This window comes from Zingiber officinale, chromosome 11A, assembly GCF_018446385.1.
Source record: "Zingiber officinale cultivar Zhangliang chromosome 11A, Zo_v1.1, whole genome shotgun sequence".
NCBI classification, from domain to species: Eukaryota; Viridiplantae; Streptophyta; class Magnoliopsida; order Zingiberales; family Zingiberaceae; genus Zingiber; species Zingiber officinale.
The window spans coordinates 15705692-15725800 of record NC_056006.1 but is presented as its reverse complement, the minus strand read 5'-3'; the positions used below and the strand labels follow the sequence as shown (position 1 = coordinate 15725800).

Here is a 20109-nt window from a genome sequence, read left to right as displayed (position 1 = left end):
TTCACAAATAAAAAAACTATTTATTTTAACTAAAGTTTATGTTACGTTATAAATGGTAGCATGGCAATTTCTGACCAATATGAAAATATGATTCAAACCCAAGATAAAAAAAAAAAAAAAAAATCAAGTTAGCATTAGAACTTATTAAGTTCGGGTTGACTTGATTGGCACGATTAATAAATAGATCAAATTTGAGTTGACCTAAAATGATCGGATTATAACTCGTAAATCTGTTTATAAATATTTTTGATTCGGGTTCGGGTCAGATTCTGATCGAGTTCGGATTAAAATAAGTATACTTTTATAAAATGGATCTTTTCGGATCAGATTCAGGTTCAGTTCAAATTAAGATGAACATATTTTTATTTTTATAGATCATTTTGGGTTGGATTCAAGTCAAATACAGATAAACAAGTTGAGTTTGAGTCGAGCAATTTGACTCAAAATATTGATCAGGTCGAGTTCAGATTTTGATATTCCAATCAAGGACGGATCCAGGAATGAGAGATGGGCTGGGCTGATCTCGCATTGGGCGAGTCTGTTAACATGTCCGAGGTCACTTTGTATGAGCACATGTATATTACCATTTCTCTTTTATCTATATTTCACCTATTTTAAATTTTTATTGAATAATTTTTCTATTATTTATGAAATTATTAAATTAATTTATGGATAATGATATATAATTCGTAGACATTGAAAATTTGAAGGTGGTGAAAGGTTTGGCCACTGATGTAGTGTTAGAGAATGTGTCGTTAATGGTGTGGTAGAGATATATAGTTAGTTAGCGAGAGTGGCGCGAGACCGTGCTCGAGTGTCTCGCATAGGACCTCCATCCATAATTGTTTGGCTCCGGCATAACTCATAAGGGCCAGTGTGGATGACACGTCTACTACATCATGGCAGCCGAGGGTGGCCATGTTGACGACTATGCCTCAAGAGAGGGCCTAGCTACGGAGGGAGTTGTCGTGGCCACGAGTGAAGGCTTACGTGTGAGACAATGGGAGCGAGGCTGCATACGAGGAAGAGAATAAATTTTTTTTTTTAAAAAAAAAGAGAGAGAATGGATTTTCTTAGAAATTCCCTAATTCATTTTAAATCGATCGAATCAATTTAATCAAATTAAATTTGATTCAGTGGGAACTTTATCAAATCAAATCCAAATCAATTTTGATTTCAACCAACATGTGGCAAAAAGGCGATTCACTCACCCCCAGCGCCCCCCGCCAACCCGTCCCTAGGCCAACACGGAGGAGGTAAATCACGGGTGGCTACTAGCCATTAGTGCAAATGGCCAAGACATGAGGGAGGTAAATCAACCAACATGCTCCTTATCTTCGCACATACTCGATGTATTTTGTTTGCCCCAAATTTAATTTTAAATCAAAAAATGATTAACCAGATTAGGTAACGTCAAATCTGGGGCAACCAACCCGACCCCATAAAAGTTTTCCACCGAGTGCCACGGTAAATCGAGAAGGGCTAGTGATGAGCGGTCAAGAAGTCTACCATCCCTTGATTGCACATCTCATTTGGAGTAAAAAATTTCTACAAATATGTTGTAAATAAGAATTGAACTGTGGATGCATAATCCAAGACAAATTCAATTTTAATTAAATTAGTATCTTGATTTTGTCTTCCATCATTTATTTAATTAATTAATTTATTTATTTATTTATATATAAACTACAGTTAATAAGCTAAGAATAATATAATTAAGAAAATTTTTAAAAAATAATTTTAACAAAGATATATCATATAATTTAATCATTATGATTATATTAAATTTCTAATAATTTTTAATGCAAATAAAGCCACATGAGGGCTGGGCTATAGCCCAGTATAGCCCTCACGTGACTTCGTCTCTGATTCCAATCCATCAATCTGTCAATCCAAACTCAACCGAATTGTCACCCCTAATAAAATAAATATATCTTATTATTTAATTAATTTGTAAATTATAATTAACTGTAGTTTTAATTAAATACCACTTGTAAATTAAGTTAATAAAAATACTTAATTTTCATGTGTTTATATTGAATTATTTAAACATATAGAGATGTGATCAATTATTATCTTTTGGTATTAAAGGTGTAGCATATCAATTGTTAGTATTATAATAAGAGAGATAGATTCCGAGAATATCCCATCGCTATACAGGGTTAAATGTATAGATATAGGATAAATAATATAAAAAAACATAGAAATATTAAAGATAAAATAGAGATTAAGAAAAAATTTAAAGTCTGCATTTAAGATGGACAAATACACTAAAAAAAATAAACACTTTAGAACCGATTTTTGGGACCGTCTGAAGCGTATTGAAGCAATTCCATTACTGACTCAATTTTTATCCGCTCTTAGCGTCTATTGTACCACAAGAACAGCCGGTGGTGAAACAAGAATAACCGCTCCTAAAAACATTATTCGAAAGGGTTATAAACAGCTCCAACAGGTAGTTACAGAAACGGTTGTTTAACTGCTGGTGTTTCTAGTCTTTGGAAGTGGTTGATAACCGGACCTATAAACATGCATCACATTCAGTTTTCTAGCGTTGTGGTTGGTCTCTTCTTGAGGTGGTTAACTAACGCTTCAAATTAATATATAGGAGCGGTTATTCAGAATGCCTATACAAATTTCTCAAGCTGTTGTAAACCGTTTGTACAGCCATGGCACTGTCATACATTTTCCCTTCTAAGAGTGGTTGTTAACTGCTTCGGAAGTCATTTAAAAAATATTTTAGATTTTTCTATTCCATTCCTAGTGCACAAGCAACTCCGCAATGGAAAAAACATAGTACATCTAAGAGAAATAACTGAAAAATAACAAAAATGAATTGTCATTTACTGGGATATAAACCAAACAAAATCCAACAATCCACAAGAAACTTGAAATTCTAAAAACAAAACCATACTAATGACTACAAATGCAAAAACTAAAATATATTTTCCCTTCTATATCTAATTATCAGATGAATCTTCTTGGGAGGTATTATTTTCTTTTGGATTTGATGTGGCATGCATGTGTTTCTAGATGATGTTTGTCATTACAATTGTCATCTGTAAAAATAAATCAAAATTAAAGTCATAGATTTGAACAAGTAACCAACTTGTTAATTTGATATTATATAATATGTAAATATCTATGTTGTAACAATTCAGGTCCATTAGAACCTCCAGCGGTTTCATATATCATGTGTAAAACTTTCATTTGCTCCATTTCTGTTTGAAATTGTGCTTTTTGCGCCTCTATTTCTGCTCGCAATTGTGATCCACGCATCTCCATATCTTTGTGCATTTGTTCTTTCATTGCTTTGAATTTATCTATCATATCCGTAGTGGAGTGATAGTTTTGCCTATTGTAGAATGAGCTACATTTACATTGTTCAAGGAAGACTTGGCTAGTTAGTGCTCCTGCTCGTAGATATCGAACTTGACCAGAATGCTTAGTTCTGAATACCTCACTGCATAAAATTTATAATTAATACATATACATTTTTTAATAGCCTTAACAAAAATGATATCAAATTTTAAAGAAAAGATAACCGAAATGCATCCTCATACACTTCTATTACTTGTGTTCCCTTAGGCATGCCTTGTAGGTGAATTTGCACAGCCTCATCCAACAAATGCTAACAAACAAAATGTCAAATAAATGGAAAATTTATTCAAAAGCCATTTTAAAAAAATTGTAACAAATCAATACCTCATAGCGTATGACTTCAGCATCAACTGAAGCACTCCTTTCTTTTTACTTCTTCAACTCAAATGCATTATTTTGAAGTGAGTTGGCTTCTTGCCATTTTCTTTCAACTAATAGAAGAACAATAACACATGTACAACAAATGTGATAGGTGAAATTTTGGAAACAACAATACTTATACTCTTAATTCTCACATTCACAAACTACAAAATAAATGAAAAGAAAAAGTAGAATCAATCGTTAACAACATATCTTTAAAGTTTAACTACATTCTATATCATTGTTAATTTATATTTACAACACCATATAAGCATATATATATATAACACCAGTTATTTATAACATCAAAGTTTAAACAACAAATAGGTAATATGAAACTTGTTGCAAAGGAAAAATATGATTTGATACTTACAAATTTGTCTTCTAGAGAAGCAATACTTATTCATCCCTATGCATGAGTTCCTTTTTTATTTTTTCCATTTTCTCAATTTATTTTTGAATTTTTATGAAAACAAAAGTTTAAGTTTTACTAGGAATATCCATAACTATATATAAAAAAAAATTATCGATACTCATGATTACCTCAGTAACCTTCTAGTGCTCACATAATCTTTCCTAAACTTCTGTAGCCAGACCATGAGGAATCGGACAAATGGACACAAGCTCCTGTAATGGGATATTCAAGTCATAAGATGTAGCTTTAACTTGGGTCCTCCATCGCCTCCATGCAACTCCCTTCATTTGCATCACAAAATCTCGGTGTTGATTGGAGATTATGAATCGCGCCTATAAACATAAAATTAAATATGTTAATGTTTCAAACTCATGTGTGATATTAAGTACTTCTCAACTTACAATAACAAATTTCCATGCCTCCTCCGACCGATGCTTTGGAATTTTTCACCCGTCTAAAAATCAAGGGGCAACAAAACTCCATTCCACCTAGACAAACATCCCAAACCTGGAAAATCACTAATTGTGCAAAGCAATACAGCTCGCATTTGAAACATTTCTTTATTGCAAGCATCATAAATGGTAGTCTCATTTTCCCATAAGTCCTTCAATTCAGCCAACAAGGGACGTAAATATACATCAATATCATTTCCAGGTGCTTTGTGTCCTGGAATTAAGGTGGATAAAATAATTGAATGATGCTTCATAGATTCCCAAGATGGCAAATTGTAAGGCATTAGAATAATAGGCCATGTATTGTGTGACGTACTTTGATTTTTAAATGGATTAAACCCATCAGTGCTCGAGTACTAAACGTACATTTCTAGGATCTACTCCAAATTCAGCATGTCGCTCATCAAACTCCTTCCATGCTAGCGAATCAGCCGGATGCCTTAAAATTCCATCTGAAACTCATTTCTTAGAATGTCATTGTATATTTTTAGATGTCTGAGATGACATGAATAATCGTTGTAATCTCAATATCAATGGAAAATTCCAAAAAACCTTGGCTGGAGTTTTCATCTGAAGGATTTTTTTTCCACCTTTGCGTGACTTCTTTGGTTATTTCTGCATGTTTTTCCATCTTGAAAGATTACATACTCTACAAGCTTGTTCATTCACATCCTCACCCCAATAAATCATGCAATCATTCGGACAAGCATATATTTTTTTCATAGTGAAGTCCCAAATTAGAAATTAGTTTCTTCGCTTCATAAAAAAAAAATTGGTACTTGTGCTTCAGGTGGAAGTACTCGTCGAAGAAAATTTAATAATGTTGTGAAGGACTTATCACTCCATTTTCCACTCACTTTCAACTGAAATAACTCAACAAGAAATGTCAATTTAGAAAACTTAGTACATCCAGCATATAATGGTTGCTTTCCTTCTTCTACCAATCTATAGAAATCTTCCACATTAGACTCCATCAACATATGACTAGTTGATGCACCAGTGTAATTTTCATTCCTCATAGGTGATCCTTCAGATATCCGAAATACTTCATGTAACGTTTCTTGGACCATTGATTCATGGTTAATTGTCTCATAAACTTTTGGTAAGGCATGAAGCTCATCTCTCATGGTATCACGAGATTGTACAATTAACTTTCTCCATGGAAATTTCAAATATAATAATCTTGTAAAATATCGTTTATCATCGAATGTTCATATACTGTCTTCTCACGGCCATATGATTCAATGAGTTGATGCATTTACGATAAGAACACGGATTCGTGACTTCATTAATCATGTTAGCAAATGCATAACATAAAACATTTTGAATTCCAATTTGATACTTTAGGCTACCACGGGGAGAATCCATCCATGCCTCATTGTTTGAACCTGTTCAATTATTTACAAAATTTAAGAATTTATTTGAGTAGAAAGAATTCATGAAGAAATTAATATAATAAATAACTTTGTTAATTTTTAAAGGAAATGCATATGTTATGGATGCCCTATTCATAATTTCAATCACCATATATCCTGTACAGTTGCTCTATTTCTTACCTCTAATTAAATATTCTATCATATCCTTGTAATTTGTTGTACATTATTACCATTTACAATATCCAAACACCATGATTTATACATAATTATTTTAATTAGCAACTGTTTAAAGCAGAAGACACTGCCTTAATATAAAGCATGTACATCTTTATTTAAACATTCGAACTCACTCTAGTATACAATCACTTTGGAAGATGTTTATACGACTAAGCATGAGTCTATCAACTCATTCAAGTTTCATACACATTCACCATTTAAAGTGTAATATAAATCATTCACAATCAATTTCACTATTGTATAGTCCTAAAACACTAAAACGGTACAACATAGGTATGTGAAAAAATAAAAATTTCAAACACTTCTAGTCATTTAAACAAACATATTAGATACAAATGTTTATATTTGTTTTGAACATGTACAGAAATCATTTATATAAAAAATTTAATAATCTAAAGCATCAACAATTACAATATGAGCCAAAACTCTAAAGATATCTAGCAACCTCACTCCCAATTAATCTAACAATAGAACACAATAAAATCCAAAAAATTGGTAAATGAAGGGAAATTGATTTGAATATCATCTTGAGTTTTTTGAAATAAAATAGTTGATCTAAAAATAAGTTGAGAAATTATCTAAAAATTAGAAAAACAATTTCTTCTAACAGTGGACTTGGTGGTCGGCCGATTGAAGCAATGAAATAGGTGAGTTGTTAATGTCTAAATGAGCGTGAACTCTTGCTATTTATATTTGCTTAAAATAAAACCTATTACTTTTAAGAGTGGTTTCAACTACTTCAAAAGGATTCTTTTAGAAGTAGAATGTAAAACATCTAAATTTGCTAAATAGAAGTAGTATATTATAACCGCTTCTACGAAAGATCTATTGCAGCGGAAAGTACGTAACCACTTCTAAACCTTTACTCATTCGATGCAGTTATTCAAACGCTTCAAAAAGATCGATTCAAAAAACCTATTTTTTGTAGTGATATATAGTTAAGTATCCAATAAATAGCATAATTATGTAAGCTAATATTATATTAATAGGAAAAAAAGAGATCAAGGAAAATTTGATTAAAAATGATAAAATAAAATAATATATATTTAAATTTAGATGTTGATATAGTAAGACATCGAATTCAATATCATGAAAGGATTTATATATCCAATCTCATTTAGTGAGATAAAAATTTAGTTATATATATATATATATATATATATATATATATATATATATATATATATATATATAAAAGGGTTTAAACCTATTTAGTGATATTAAATTATGTTAATGTTCTTTTTTCTTTTCCTACTGAAAATAATTTTAAGATTTATTAGTAAATTTCTCTAGTTATTTTTAATATAAAAAAAATATGCAATGTCATATTCTTTTTAATCACATATCTTAAGATTGAAAACACCACACATGAAAAGTTTCTATAAATACCTTGGATTGACACGTTAGAAAACATATATTTCTCAGCCTTTTGGATAAGATCAAGTGTAGTATATGTTCTTATTAGTTTAATATCACTACAAAAAAACAAGAATTTAGGGACGAATTTTCCAAAAAATTTCGTCGCAAAATTATTTGCGACAAATTTTATGACAAAAATATATTCGTCGCAAATCAGTCGTTGCTAAATTTTGCAATGAAAAAAAATTATTCGTCCCAAATTTTGCGATGAACTATAGTTTTCGTCACAAAATTTGTTGCAAATATACACTGCAAAGTGTCTTCAAATTTGGGATGAAATTAGATTTTCGTCCTAAATTAGGGACAAATTCTGGTTTGTCCCGAATTTGGGGCGAATTTTGGTTCGTCCCAAAATGGGAGTTTAGCTGCATTCTCAAGGTTTATCCCAAATTCGGGACGAACCAAAATTCGTCTTGAATTCGGGACGAACCAAAATTCGTTCCTAATTTCTGGAAATTCAAGGTCTCAAATTTTGGGACGAACCCAAATTCGTTCTAAAGTTCGTCCCTAATTAGGGACAAATTTTGGATTCGTCCTAAATATGGGACGAACTCGAATTCGTCCCAAATTTGGGACGAACCCAAAATTTGTCCTTAATTTGGGATGAACCCTAGTTCGTCCGAAATGTTGTCCCAAAATATAATAAACCAGATCATTTTTATTTTCTTTATACTATTTTACATATCAAATACATTCAAATTTAAAATATATTAACCAAACTTCAACACACATCATATTTATACACATCCAAATAAACAAAATTACACATCCAAAAAACTACACATCTCATATCTTACATTCAAATATGTCAATTCAACAAATATCATATTTACTCATGAAAACAAGAACTAGTTTGGTTCAACAACTCATAATCCAAATAACAGATACTTCAAAACATCTAAAGCATAAAACAAAATACTAATCGTCATACTTCGGGAGCTTCATGCACCTTCTTCCATTCTTCGTTCTCCTTTTCCTACATTAAATTACAAATGAATAATAACTAACATTTATAACTCTAGAATCTGAGTTATCAAAAAATTAATAAATCAATTGCATGAATATTTGAATTCATCGTGCATTATGATGGCAATGGCTATGATATATGTAGCAAACTTTTACAATTATGTACGAAGATTAATCAATCCATATAAATTTACAATCACAAATAAACAAATGGTAATTGATAAGTAGATACATAAGAATATGAAAACACATACATTATCAGAAACAAAATGCTAACAAATATACTAATGTATAAAAACTCTTAAATAGACGTCATTATTTCAAAAATAATGTTAAAAGGATCCAAGGCTGGCTATATGATCTGCCCATTAGACTATGAAGTGTAATCCTCCCCCATTAATTATTAGAACTCCATATGTTTGCAGCACAAAGAGTGTACCTTCAACTAGCATTCTTATATTAACAAAATTCTGATAGGGAGAATGGATCAACATCACCTCTATAATCAAAGAAGAAACTAAATTTGGGTTGGCTAGACAATTAATAAGAAAACAAATAAACAAAAGTGGTTGCCACATCAGAACAAAAGCTTCGCGATGGATCAACTTAGTTTCAATTCTTTGGAATTTGGCAGATTGCAAAAGGATATAATAGAATGACGAAGAAACTATGAAACTCACAATCATATCTTGGGGACAATGTTAGAATACATTTTCTTATGAGTGAGTAAAGAAAATTGGTAAAATAAGTGAGACTAATAGAAACAATACATTCACCATTCTATCCATGCCATAAGAAAGCCTAAGGTTTTTATCAGCTTCATCATTACTATAGTCAACAAAAAACATTAGCATACATATGCATCAAACGAAATAGAATCACAAAATCAGAAATATTCCAAATTATCATAGAGCATGAATATTATGTTAGATTTCAACCATGAATACCATTCAATTCTTTGTATTTAAGAGGTGAATTCTTTGTAGTTTAGTAGATGAACGGAACTGAACCAATGGATGATAGTAAAGAGGACTAGTTATAGCCTAGGGTAATATATTTGGAATTTATAGATCATGTAATCAAAAATACATGTATTTATGACATAATAAAAGTATTGAAACGTATATAACTAAATTTGCATAGATTAGTAATAGATAAATCAAAAATATAAAACATGGCATAAAATGCAAAGTATCAAGTAAACTAAAAATTTAAAAGGAACTATAACAATAAATGCAAAAAAAATCTAATACAAAACTTACTATAAATTAACTAAAATTCACCACCATCGCCATCATCATGATCACCATTGTCACCATCATCGGAAAGACTCTGACTTGGAGCAGAAATTAATTTAAAATGTTGCAAAACCAATTCTTGATTTAGGCGTATTTGTCTCATTTCTTCATCCCTTTCATTTAAAATCTCCTTCAACTGTGAAACCTCTTCAGTCAAATGGCTCATCTGTTGGGTTTGTGAGGAGGAAGAAGAAAGACGACCAACTCTATGAGTTATGCTCAAAGAACTCATTCCAAATATCTTTCCTCCTTTTTTTGACCCTCCACTCTCCTGTAGCCATAAATTTAAATCAGTACCAACAGATGGCTCAGACCCCTCCATATCTGCACTAACAGAACCTAAACATTTATGTGCTGTCTTTAGTTCATCATATTTCTCCTGTATTGTAATAAAAAATAAATTATAATTATAATATCATTAACTTATTATAGTGGGTACATTAATAATAGAATCTAAGGTATAAATTTAGATCAAAAATTCATTTAAACCTTGATTGCTCTAGCTCTGTCCCCGCTCCAAGTCTTATCTTTTTTCTGAAAGGTGTGGGTAAAAGTTTCAATAAATGTAGGCTCCTTTCCTAGTTCTTTGGACTAAAAAAAGATGAATAAAGATAATTAAATAATGTCCAATAGATTAAGAAAATAATGGGAGTGTTAAAAAATTATCAATCTACATCTATGCTCATCAATATTGATAGATCCTCTCGCATATGTAGCAGACATATTTACAGAATTAAAAGATTGAGGGGGCGTTTGGTTTAGGGAATAGGAGTGGGCAATGGGAATGAGAATCATTGATTACCATTGTTAATGTTTGGATTATAGGAATATGAATAGGAATAAAGGAATGAATCCTTGAAATTGGGTAATAACTCATTCCCATGTACCTCCTCTTCAATGAGCCATTACCCTATTTTCATCAATCAAAATATCCTCTTATTCCAAAAATACCCTTGATCTAAAATTAAAATTTTCTCCCTTAATATCAAATATCAAAATTTATTTATTTATTTTTTCTTCATATCACTTCTCTCTCCTTGTTCTCTCTCATCATATTTTCTCTCTCATCATATTATCACATACTTTCTCTCTCCTATCACACTCTTTTTCCTCTTTTTTCTCATTACACTTTTCTCTCATCATACTTTCTCTCTCCTCAATCTCTTCCATCACATTCTCTTCCTCCTTTTTTTCATCATACTTTCTCTCTCCTCAATCTCTCACATCACACTCTCTTTTCTCTTTTTTCTCATCACACTTTCTCTCTCCTCAATCTCTCTTGTCACACTCGCTCCTTTTTTTCCTCAACACACTTTCTCTCTCATCATCTCTCCCATCACACTCACTATTTTTTTTTCTTATCACACTTTCTCTCTCCTCAATCTCTCTCATCACACACTCTCTCTCCCCTCATTTTTTCTCATTACATTTTCTATCTCTTCATCCTCTCCCATCATAATTTCTCTCACATCATATTTTATCTCCCATCATGCTCTCTTCTATCACACTCTCTTTTCTCATTTTCTCTCATCACACTTTCTCTCTCTTCATTCTTTCTCATCACATTTTATCTCTCATCATACGTTCTCTCTCATCATTCTCTTTCATCATATTTTTCTCTCACATTCTTCTTTCTCTCACATCTAATTTTTTTCTCTTATTTTTCTTTAAGGGTAAAAAAGGAAATATTGATTTATTCCGATAGAAAGTATGCAACTAACCAAACATTGCTTTTAAGAGTGATATCCATGCTCATACTCATTCCCATTGCACAATACAATGATTCCCATTCCGATTCCCATTCTCATGTTCATACCAAACGTCCCCTGATTTGTTTTATTCTGATGACTTATTGTTTTAAACTCCTCAGTTTCCCAATAATTGGTAATCATTATCCAGTTTTCCTCAGTAATGAATGGTGATTTTTTCCCCTTTGACTTCGCATGATTGAGTACATGGCGAATGTGATTGCCACATTTTTTCATGAAAATCCTTCTTATTTCCATCTCATCACTCATGTCCCAAGTGAATTATCGTTGTAATAGAAAAATCTTATTTCCTTCCACTTGGATAAATCCATGTTTGTGACAAAAATGTTTTTTTGTTGCAAACCTCGTAAAATTTCCAACGAATTTCGTATTTCGTCCCAAATTTGCAACAAAATATGCGACGAAATATTGTTTGTTTCTATTTTACGACAATTATTTTTTCGTTGTTGTTTTCGTTGCTAATTAGCGACGATTTATCCATTCGTTGCTAAATTCGTGGTAAATTTGCGACGAAAAGTTTTTATTGCAAATTTTCATCCCTAAATAACTGATTTTTTGTAGATATATCTCATATATAAAATTTAAGTTATTATTTTTTATGAAGAAGAGCTTGTTATAACTTGCTATTAGGTTTCTCGAGCATTGCACTACTGCATGTGCCTATCTTACTCTTACCAAATTTAATTTATAAGGATAGGGTACTAATTTCAACACATGTGTGTGATAAATTAATTCCCTAAAATCTTATTTAAAAAGGATATTAATGGAATCATTAATGATACGAAGATTTTGGATGATTATTTTAAAAAAGAGATAATTAATGGAATATATATATATATATATATATATATATATATAATTTTGTCTTAACATAATGGATATTATCATTCACCTACCATTCATTTTGTTCAGTATAAATTATTAGAAACTAATTAATGACTATATTATTTCTTATAATTAAATAATTACTATATTATTGCTTATAATTAATTATAATATGATAAAAAGCATAATCCAATGTAGAATAATATGGTAAAAAAATAGGAGTTTAATCAATGCAATCTTCACAAACTTTAGTTGTCCTCTAAATGAAACAAAGTTCAACGATCACATCCTTTTACTTGTAAACTAATTCAGACCGTTGTAGTTACTGATCTGATCTAAGTTATCGATCTGTCAAATTGCCTGAGCGCCAGAGTACCTTAGGATCTGAAAGCACTCAAGAACCGAATCTAAGTGCTTCGTCTCTCAGCCACCCAGAAGCTGAAGACTCGGGAGCTTGAGCCCAAGTACGTGAGGCTCTTTAGTCTAAGTGCCCCTCTATCGACCACCCTAAAACTAAGGACCCGAAAGCTCAACCCTAAATATATGTGAAGTTTTATGCGGGCTAAGACTTATGATAAGTTACAAAGGGGATGCGCCCTTTGATAATTGGGAAAAACACCATCCCTTGCACCTCTTCTCTATGTATATAAGGGAGGTGATATTATTCTCTGCTAGATCATGTATTTTACGCTATTTTTCTTTGAATCTCACTTACGCATTTGAGGGGTCTCGTCCGATAACTCTCGATGAGCCCTTTGACAGGTGTTATTGTTCACAAAGTCGACTCCATAAAGAGGAGAAAGATGCAATATAATGCCATCACTCGGTGGTGCATGATAGATTTCTACTGCCCCACGGGGTTATCTGGAGCGGTTAACGCGTAGAAGCTTGCCACTTGAGAGCGTGGGTTCGAATCGTGGGGTAGTCAGGGCGTAATTCCCTGATCCCTGTGCACCTCTTCCCACTGCGCACTAACTTCTCCAGCTACCGTGATTTACCTCCCTCGTGAAGACCTTGGGCGTGGTGTGACGGGGGCGCTGGAGGTGAGTGATATCGCCCTTTTTGCCACACATGATAGAGTTCTACTGCATTATTATGCAAAATAAAAGATCAAATAAAAAATACATATGATGTCATGCTGATTGATATCTAGAGTAGAGGCCCAAATGGAGGAATGACCCATCAATATCACACAACTACCTGAAGAACCAAGTTGGTAAAACATTACTTCTCAAGATCTTTAATTATAAAATCACACAACTTGCAAGATATGAGCATTCATGGGTGCACCAACAATCTTAGAAGGCAGTAAGAATAATTTTGAGACCTATGTGGCAAAACACAATGCCTTATTTGAAGATCTCTTGGCAAGTTAAATCACTGTACAAAGAGCTGTCATTCCCAACCCTCTCACACATGCAACAGAATCAATCATACATTTTTTATATATATAAGAACTGATCCCAACAAATATGATAAACTTGCTAGCTAGCTTTGTCCTTGCAATTCCTTCTTAAATGTTTTTCTTTTTGGAAAACAGCACACCTCTCTTTCACTTCATTTTTTATTTATAAAATTATCTCTTTTTACTCGCTAGTCTCAATGTATAGAAACTCTACCATATGTAGACCTATTATAGCAATTATAATTTATAGCTACTATGACTAAGAGTTCAAATGAATGAACGCTAGCTTGTTAGTGAGTTTTTCAAGCTAGCTCAGAAAATATTTGATTCGTATTTAAAATTATCAGATTTGAGCTGAATTCGAACATATTCAATAAATTTTTTTAGTTGAGTTTGAACGCATAATATTTTATTCAATTGTTCACGAACAGCTCGTGAGCCAAACTTTATTTATTTTTTCACATAATTTTAATATAAATATACTCAAATTAAGATTCGAATAACTTCAATCAAACTCGAATCTAAATAATTTCAAGTTATATGCCAATTCTGCTTGAATTAAAGTTTGAACAACTTGAGTTTGAATTTTATTTCGAATCAAGCTCAAGTCATAATCATTTAATTTTTGAGCTTTGAATCAAATTTGAATATCACATATTATTTTTTTCGAAATTTGAATTCCAATACCAGTATTTTTATATTATTCAACTATCCATTCGTTTCAATTCATTTACACCCGTAACCATACATTATATGATCAATGTTGACCAACACCTTTACACATATTAAATTGAATAGGATCTCACTTGTACATATATTGTGGCAATTATGAATTATAGTTACTACATATTGTAACAACTATGATTCATATCTATCATGTTCCTTGAGCTACGCTGTAACGGTAAGGTGTTTAAGTAGTTTTTCAAATATCTATGATTCAACACAACCGGATATTATTAAAAAATGATGAGTCGAGTAATATAAGATGACCAATCTTATCCTACAAAAGTTGCACATTATATATATATTCACACTGAAAATAATTCTAAGGTTTATTAGTAATTTTCACAAACACATCAATCAATGATCTAGAGTTCGAGACTCAGCTACGGTATATTATTGCGAATGTTTCTCACTAACACTGCGCGATGTTAGAGAGCATATTTTTCTTAGATTTTTTGCTAAGATCAAGTATGATATTAAATTATTTTTTTATAAGGGGAAGTCCGTTACGAATTCTTGAGCGTCACCCTAACATTGCACTATTGCATGGGTCTGACACACCCTTACCCAATTTATGGACAATTTTTTGACTAAGATTAAGTGTAGTATTTATTCTTATCAGTTTAATATATGATATAAAGAATTAAAAGTAAAACACAATTCTCAAAAATTAAAATTACTGTTTATAGATCAATTCTTCTTCCCTCATATCTCTTCCTGTATTGCCCCATCTGGTATAAGGGGCCTAACCAACATAACGTAGGTGCATAATCGCTAGTATATATATATATATATATATATATATATATAAAGTGTTCTTTTGGTTATTTGTTCCCCTTTGTTTTTGTATTTATTATTTATGATTTGAACCTATCATGTCCACTTTCTCCTAATTACTTGCCTTTTAAGCACTCCTTTGCCTTCTAAGCACTCCTTTCTCCCTTCATATTCCACCCCTTTTCTTCTTCTTTTCTTCTTCTCTCCAATCTCGACCCTCTTCTTTGTTGCAGGTCACGAGCATGCCTGAAAATGTCCACACCACGGTAAGCAAATCGAAACCCTAAACCATCTCATGCTCGATCTCTGCACCCAAAAACCTAACCCTAGTTAGGAATATGATTAAAACGTGCAGTGAAAGGCTGGTCGATGAGGTAGGCAAGAAGATCAAGAGGGAAGCCGATGTCGCCGCCGACAGCATGGCTCGCCGGCAGCAGCAGCTGCTCGGCCCCGCCGGAGCCCTGAACCGGATAACGCCCTGCTCCGCCTGCAAGCTCTTGCGGCGGCGGTGCGCGCAGGAGTGCCCCTTCTCGCCCTACTTCTCCCCTCACGAGCCGCAGAAGTTCGCGTCCGTCCACAAGGTCTTCGGCGCCAGCAACGTCTCCAAGATGTTGATGGTGAGGAGCCGCCGTCGTTGCATGCATGCGTCGTCCTAACTAGCTGATGGTTGATTTTTTCTTTCTTTCTTTCTTTCCGGCGATTGTCTGCAGGAGGTGCCGGAGAGCCAGAGAGCCGACGCGACAAACAGCCTCGTCTACGAGGCGAACATCCGGCTGAGGGATCCGGTCTACGGCTGCATGGGGATCATCTCCTCCCTGCAGCAGCAGGTGCAAGCCCTAGAAGCCGAGCTGACGGCGGTGCGAGGGGAGATCCTCAAGTGCAAGTACAGACAAGCCGGCGCCGCCGCCGCCGCCGGAGCAGCAGCAGCAATCCTCCCCCCACCTCCCTCCTCCTCCTCCGGCCAGATGATGATCTCGGTCGCCGCACTCCCGCCGCCGTGGCCGGCCAGAGCTCCAGCCTCCTCCTCCTCCTCCTCCATGGATTACAGCTCGATCACAAACGAAAACATATCGTTCTTCGGGTAAATTAATTATCTTTATGGATTAATTAAGCTACCAACGAAAAGATCATGCATGAAGAACATCCACGCATGTTGCATGATGCTTCTTCTTCTTCTTCTTCAATTTTTTTTTTTTTAAAATTTTTGTTATTGTTCTCGATGAATTGTACTATTTCAAGTGGTGAAAATGATTGAAAACCACAAATTTGGTGGAGATATAGATGAACATACGATCCATTTCGAGTGCTTGGGAAAGAGGGAGAAAGAGTATGGGGATGGTGAATTGAATTCTTCAACCCTGATTGAGATTGCCTGTGCACGTGATCATTATGGCGTTGACCAAAGTGCATCACATGCTCTTCTGTAGATCTCGAGCTAAGTGGCATTAAAAGAAAGGGAGGGGGACAATAGGTGTGTAGTTTGACCCTCCTATGTCACGTAGTATGATAAGATAATCAGAATTTAAAATAAATTCAAATTTATTTATCTTCATGAGCTCAAGTCTGATCCATGTTATATTTGATTGTTTGTAACTTGTATATATATTTTTTTTATGCTTGTTTGATTAGTTAATAAATTTGTTATTATAAGTATATTTACTTGTTTTAAAAGTTTTTTTTTTGTTAAATAAGTTTGATAAGAGTTTTATTAATAAATATATTGAGTTTATTTGATTGTTTACATTTTTTTTATTTTTAAACTAATTTGATTAGTTAATGAGTTTGATATTATAAGTTTGTTTGTCTATTTTGAAGTTTATTTGTCTATTTATAAGTTTAATAAGAGTTTTGTCAATAAATATGATTTATAAATTTTGTTCATAAATATTATTTACAAATAGTTTACAATATTTATTCATGAATATTAAGGAGCTAATCACATATGTGTTCAACTTTATTATATTGAATTAAAGAATATAATGTTTGAATCTCAGTTGCGACGCATTGTAAGTGATTTTTTCTTTAGTGAAAAGTGGGTTTAAAAATGTTGGCCATCTTAATAAACCTCTATTAGCGTTTCTCGATTCATCTTGGTGGCCGGTGGAAAATTTCTATGAACCAAACCGAGCACCCTTTTTATAATAAAAAATTTCTCATATTGAATGAATATAAATAAATTTTTATCAAATTAAACACTAAATTTGTTCATGAAAATTTAATTTATTTATAACCCTAATAACTCCATCTGCATATTGTTAACAATGAGTTTGTTTTTGTTTTGTTTTGTTTGATCGAAAGTCTTGTGTGGATGGAGTGTGGCTACCATGAAAGTGATTGTTTCAGTTATGCAGTCTTCCATGAAAGTGATGCATAGATGGATGGGATAGCAAGAGGGTTCTTAGAAGGTACACAAACAATGATAAAGCTGAAATAAGGGATTCATCAGGATTTAGGGTTTTTTTACTAGAAGAAATTATAAAGAGGATGATTAACATTGGGCTTCATTGACAAGAAATTGCTTTGGTGAGTAAGTGGCAAAAGGCTAACCTCTTACCCTCGTCAGTCCGTCTCAGGATCAACACGGATGAAGTAAATCACGATAACTAAGGAGGTAAGTGGATTGGAAAGGGGGGGGGGATGAGTTATACGAGATGCAGAGATTTACGTACACCTTACCGGCTTCAAAGTTCAACCCCTCAATTTCAAGTGACAAACCTCTATCCACTTACCACCTCAGCTATGCTCGTAGTGGCTGCTTTGGTGAGTAAGGCTTCCATGTGTAGAAGTTCTCCACCTGACTCAACCGTCCATAAGTTGAGATCAAGTTGTCATGCCCCTCCTTCCAGCAACACCTAAACGTGTCAACGGGATTGATAATCAAAAAGTCGATTCTAGGCATTGCCTTCTACCAAATATCATCATACCACACATGCTCAAGCATGCTCTATCACACAACTATGTAAGTTTTTAAGCAGGATTTTAAGCAGGACTATTCAATCCATTTTTTTATTAACTATGTAAGTTTTTTTACTTAGTCCACTAAAATCCATCCCTCCCACATTCAAAGTCCAGCCCACCTTTTTAATTCTCTACATTCAAACCCACCACAACTCTCATTCCTAAATTTGCCCTCCTCCTTATTGGCATTGATATGTGGCCAATTTCAAGAGAAGCAACTTAACATTTGACATCTAATATTCAAATGTGGAATGAAGTAAAAATTTTGATAAAATAAAATTTGTGTTCTCTAATGTGGGTTTTAATATGAAGTCATTCTATCTTATCTTACGACTTGAGCAATAGAAATATATGTTTCATGACTTCAAGGATAAGCTCCAAACGGATAAAAAATATCTCATTTGATGTCTTAACCTCTCTCATATGTTGGACGTTGCATTAGTTGCAACGTTAAAAAGATGGAGTGTCTTTTTATCTTCATCTTCTCCCATTGAGTGCCATCAAAGCATCGGTTTATAATTGATGCTTGCTTCCTATATAAATTGACGTCCAAGAACAATCAAAAGAGGTGTGTAAGACGGTGATTAGTGTGTGCGCAGTGGAGCGACGGTGGACAAAGGGAACATCTATGGAGAGGGATTTGACTCGTGAAACTTGAAGGGTTTTCCAATTTCATCCGTGATCGCGCTTCCGATAACAGTAGCATCATCGCTTGTGGCTTCTTTGATTTCTTCTTGGGAGATCACTGTGAGATGTTACATGTTTCATTTCCTGTTTGTATCATGCTATTAGGAACAACAATGGCATTAGAGCATTAGTTCTAAGTGCATGAAAAATTCCCGGAATTTCCTATGCTCTGCCCGCGATTTTGTTGACAAAATCGTAATCTGCCATCGCTGAACGAATTATGATATGCGATTAACGTTGGTAGGCTACCGGCTTCCGTGGCCGGCGAACGCAGATGACCGTGTTTCAAAAGGCCGGCGATCGGCTGGCCACCGTATTTGTTACAGGAAAAGGAGCACGGGAAAAACGGGGAAGATGAACAGTACTTTTTGATGTCACAGTAAATTTTTCATGTTTTAATCAATTACTCAATCGATTCATTCATTTGAATCAATCGAAAAGAAAATTTGAATCGATTAATTTCACGGTACAATGATTTATGTTCTTAATCGATTCATCAATCGATCTAAATTTTTTTATATCATATTTTAATCAATTAATCAATGGATTCGTTTAATTGAATCGATTGAGCAATCAATTCACAAAAGAAAAAGATGAACAGAAGTTCTAACGAAGCTGAGCTTTGAGAAAACTTTTGGTTTTATTAAATAAAAAAGGGAAAGAAATAAACTTTTAATAACACGATTAATAAAAATACACTATGAACAGTGCCTTTCCTGCTTTAAATTTAATTAAATATATTTATTTATTAATTAAATGCATATAGAAATATATTATTAATTAATAAATATATCTTTAATTAATTTAGGGTTCAATTAATTAAAAATTAAACTAGACCAACTTATTCAATCAAACTCAGGTCTAGTTTAAATCATTAGTTGATTTAAGTAGACCAGTTTGATTCAATAATAGCTAGATTTGGTTCAAATCATTTGTTAGTTTAACCAGATCAGTTTATTATTGAATTAGTTAGGATGATTTTGATTAGATAAATTGAGCTGATCAAATATCACTAAATTAGTTCTATTGTTAGATTTGATAAAAAAAAATAGATTTGTTCT

General features: G+C 33.1%; 1 protein-coding gene and 1 pseudogene across 1 annotated transcript; both read left to right on the top strand.

Moving 5' to 3' along the window:
- The first annotated feature begins 7633 nt into the window (after positions 1-7633).
- LOC122033054 lies at positions 7634-7730 on the top strand (annotated as a pseudogene).
- Positions 7731-15586: 7856 nt separating this feature from the next.
- On the top strand, positions 15587-16553 carry LOC122032675 (LOB domain-containing protein 15-like). Its single transcript, XM_042591991.1, has 3 exons — positions 15587-15669; positions 15759-16020; positions 16114-16553. The coding sequence occupies exons 1-3, from the start codon at positions 15656-15658 to the stop codon at positions 16486-16488; spliced, it is 651 nt and encodes a 216-aa protein (XP_042447925.1). The 5' UTR covers positions 15587-15655; the 3' UTR covers positions 16489-16553.
- The last annotated feature ends 3556 nt before the right edge of the window (positions 16554-20109 follow it).

Coding starts and splice junctions, on each gene's coding strand:
- LOC122032675 (XM_042591991.1), top strand. Junction 16,021..16,113: donor ACGTCTCCAAGATGTTGATG/GTGAGGAGCCGC, acceptor GATTGTCTGCAG/GAGGTGCCGGAGAGCCAGAG.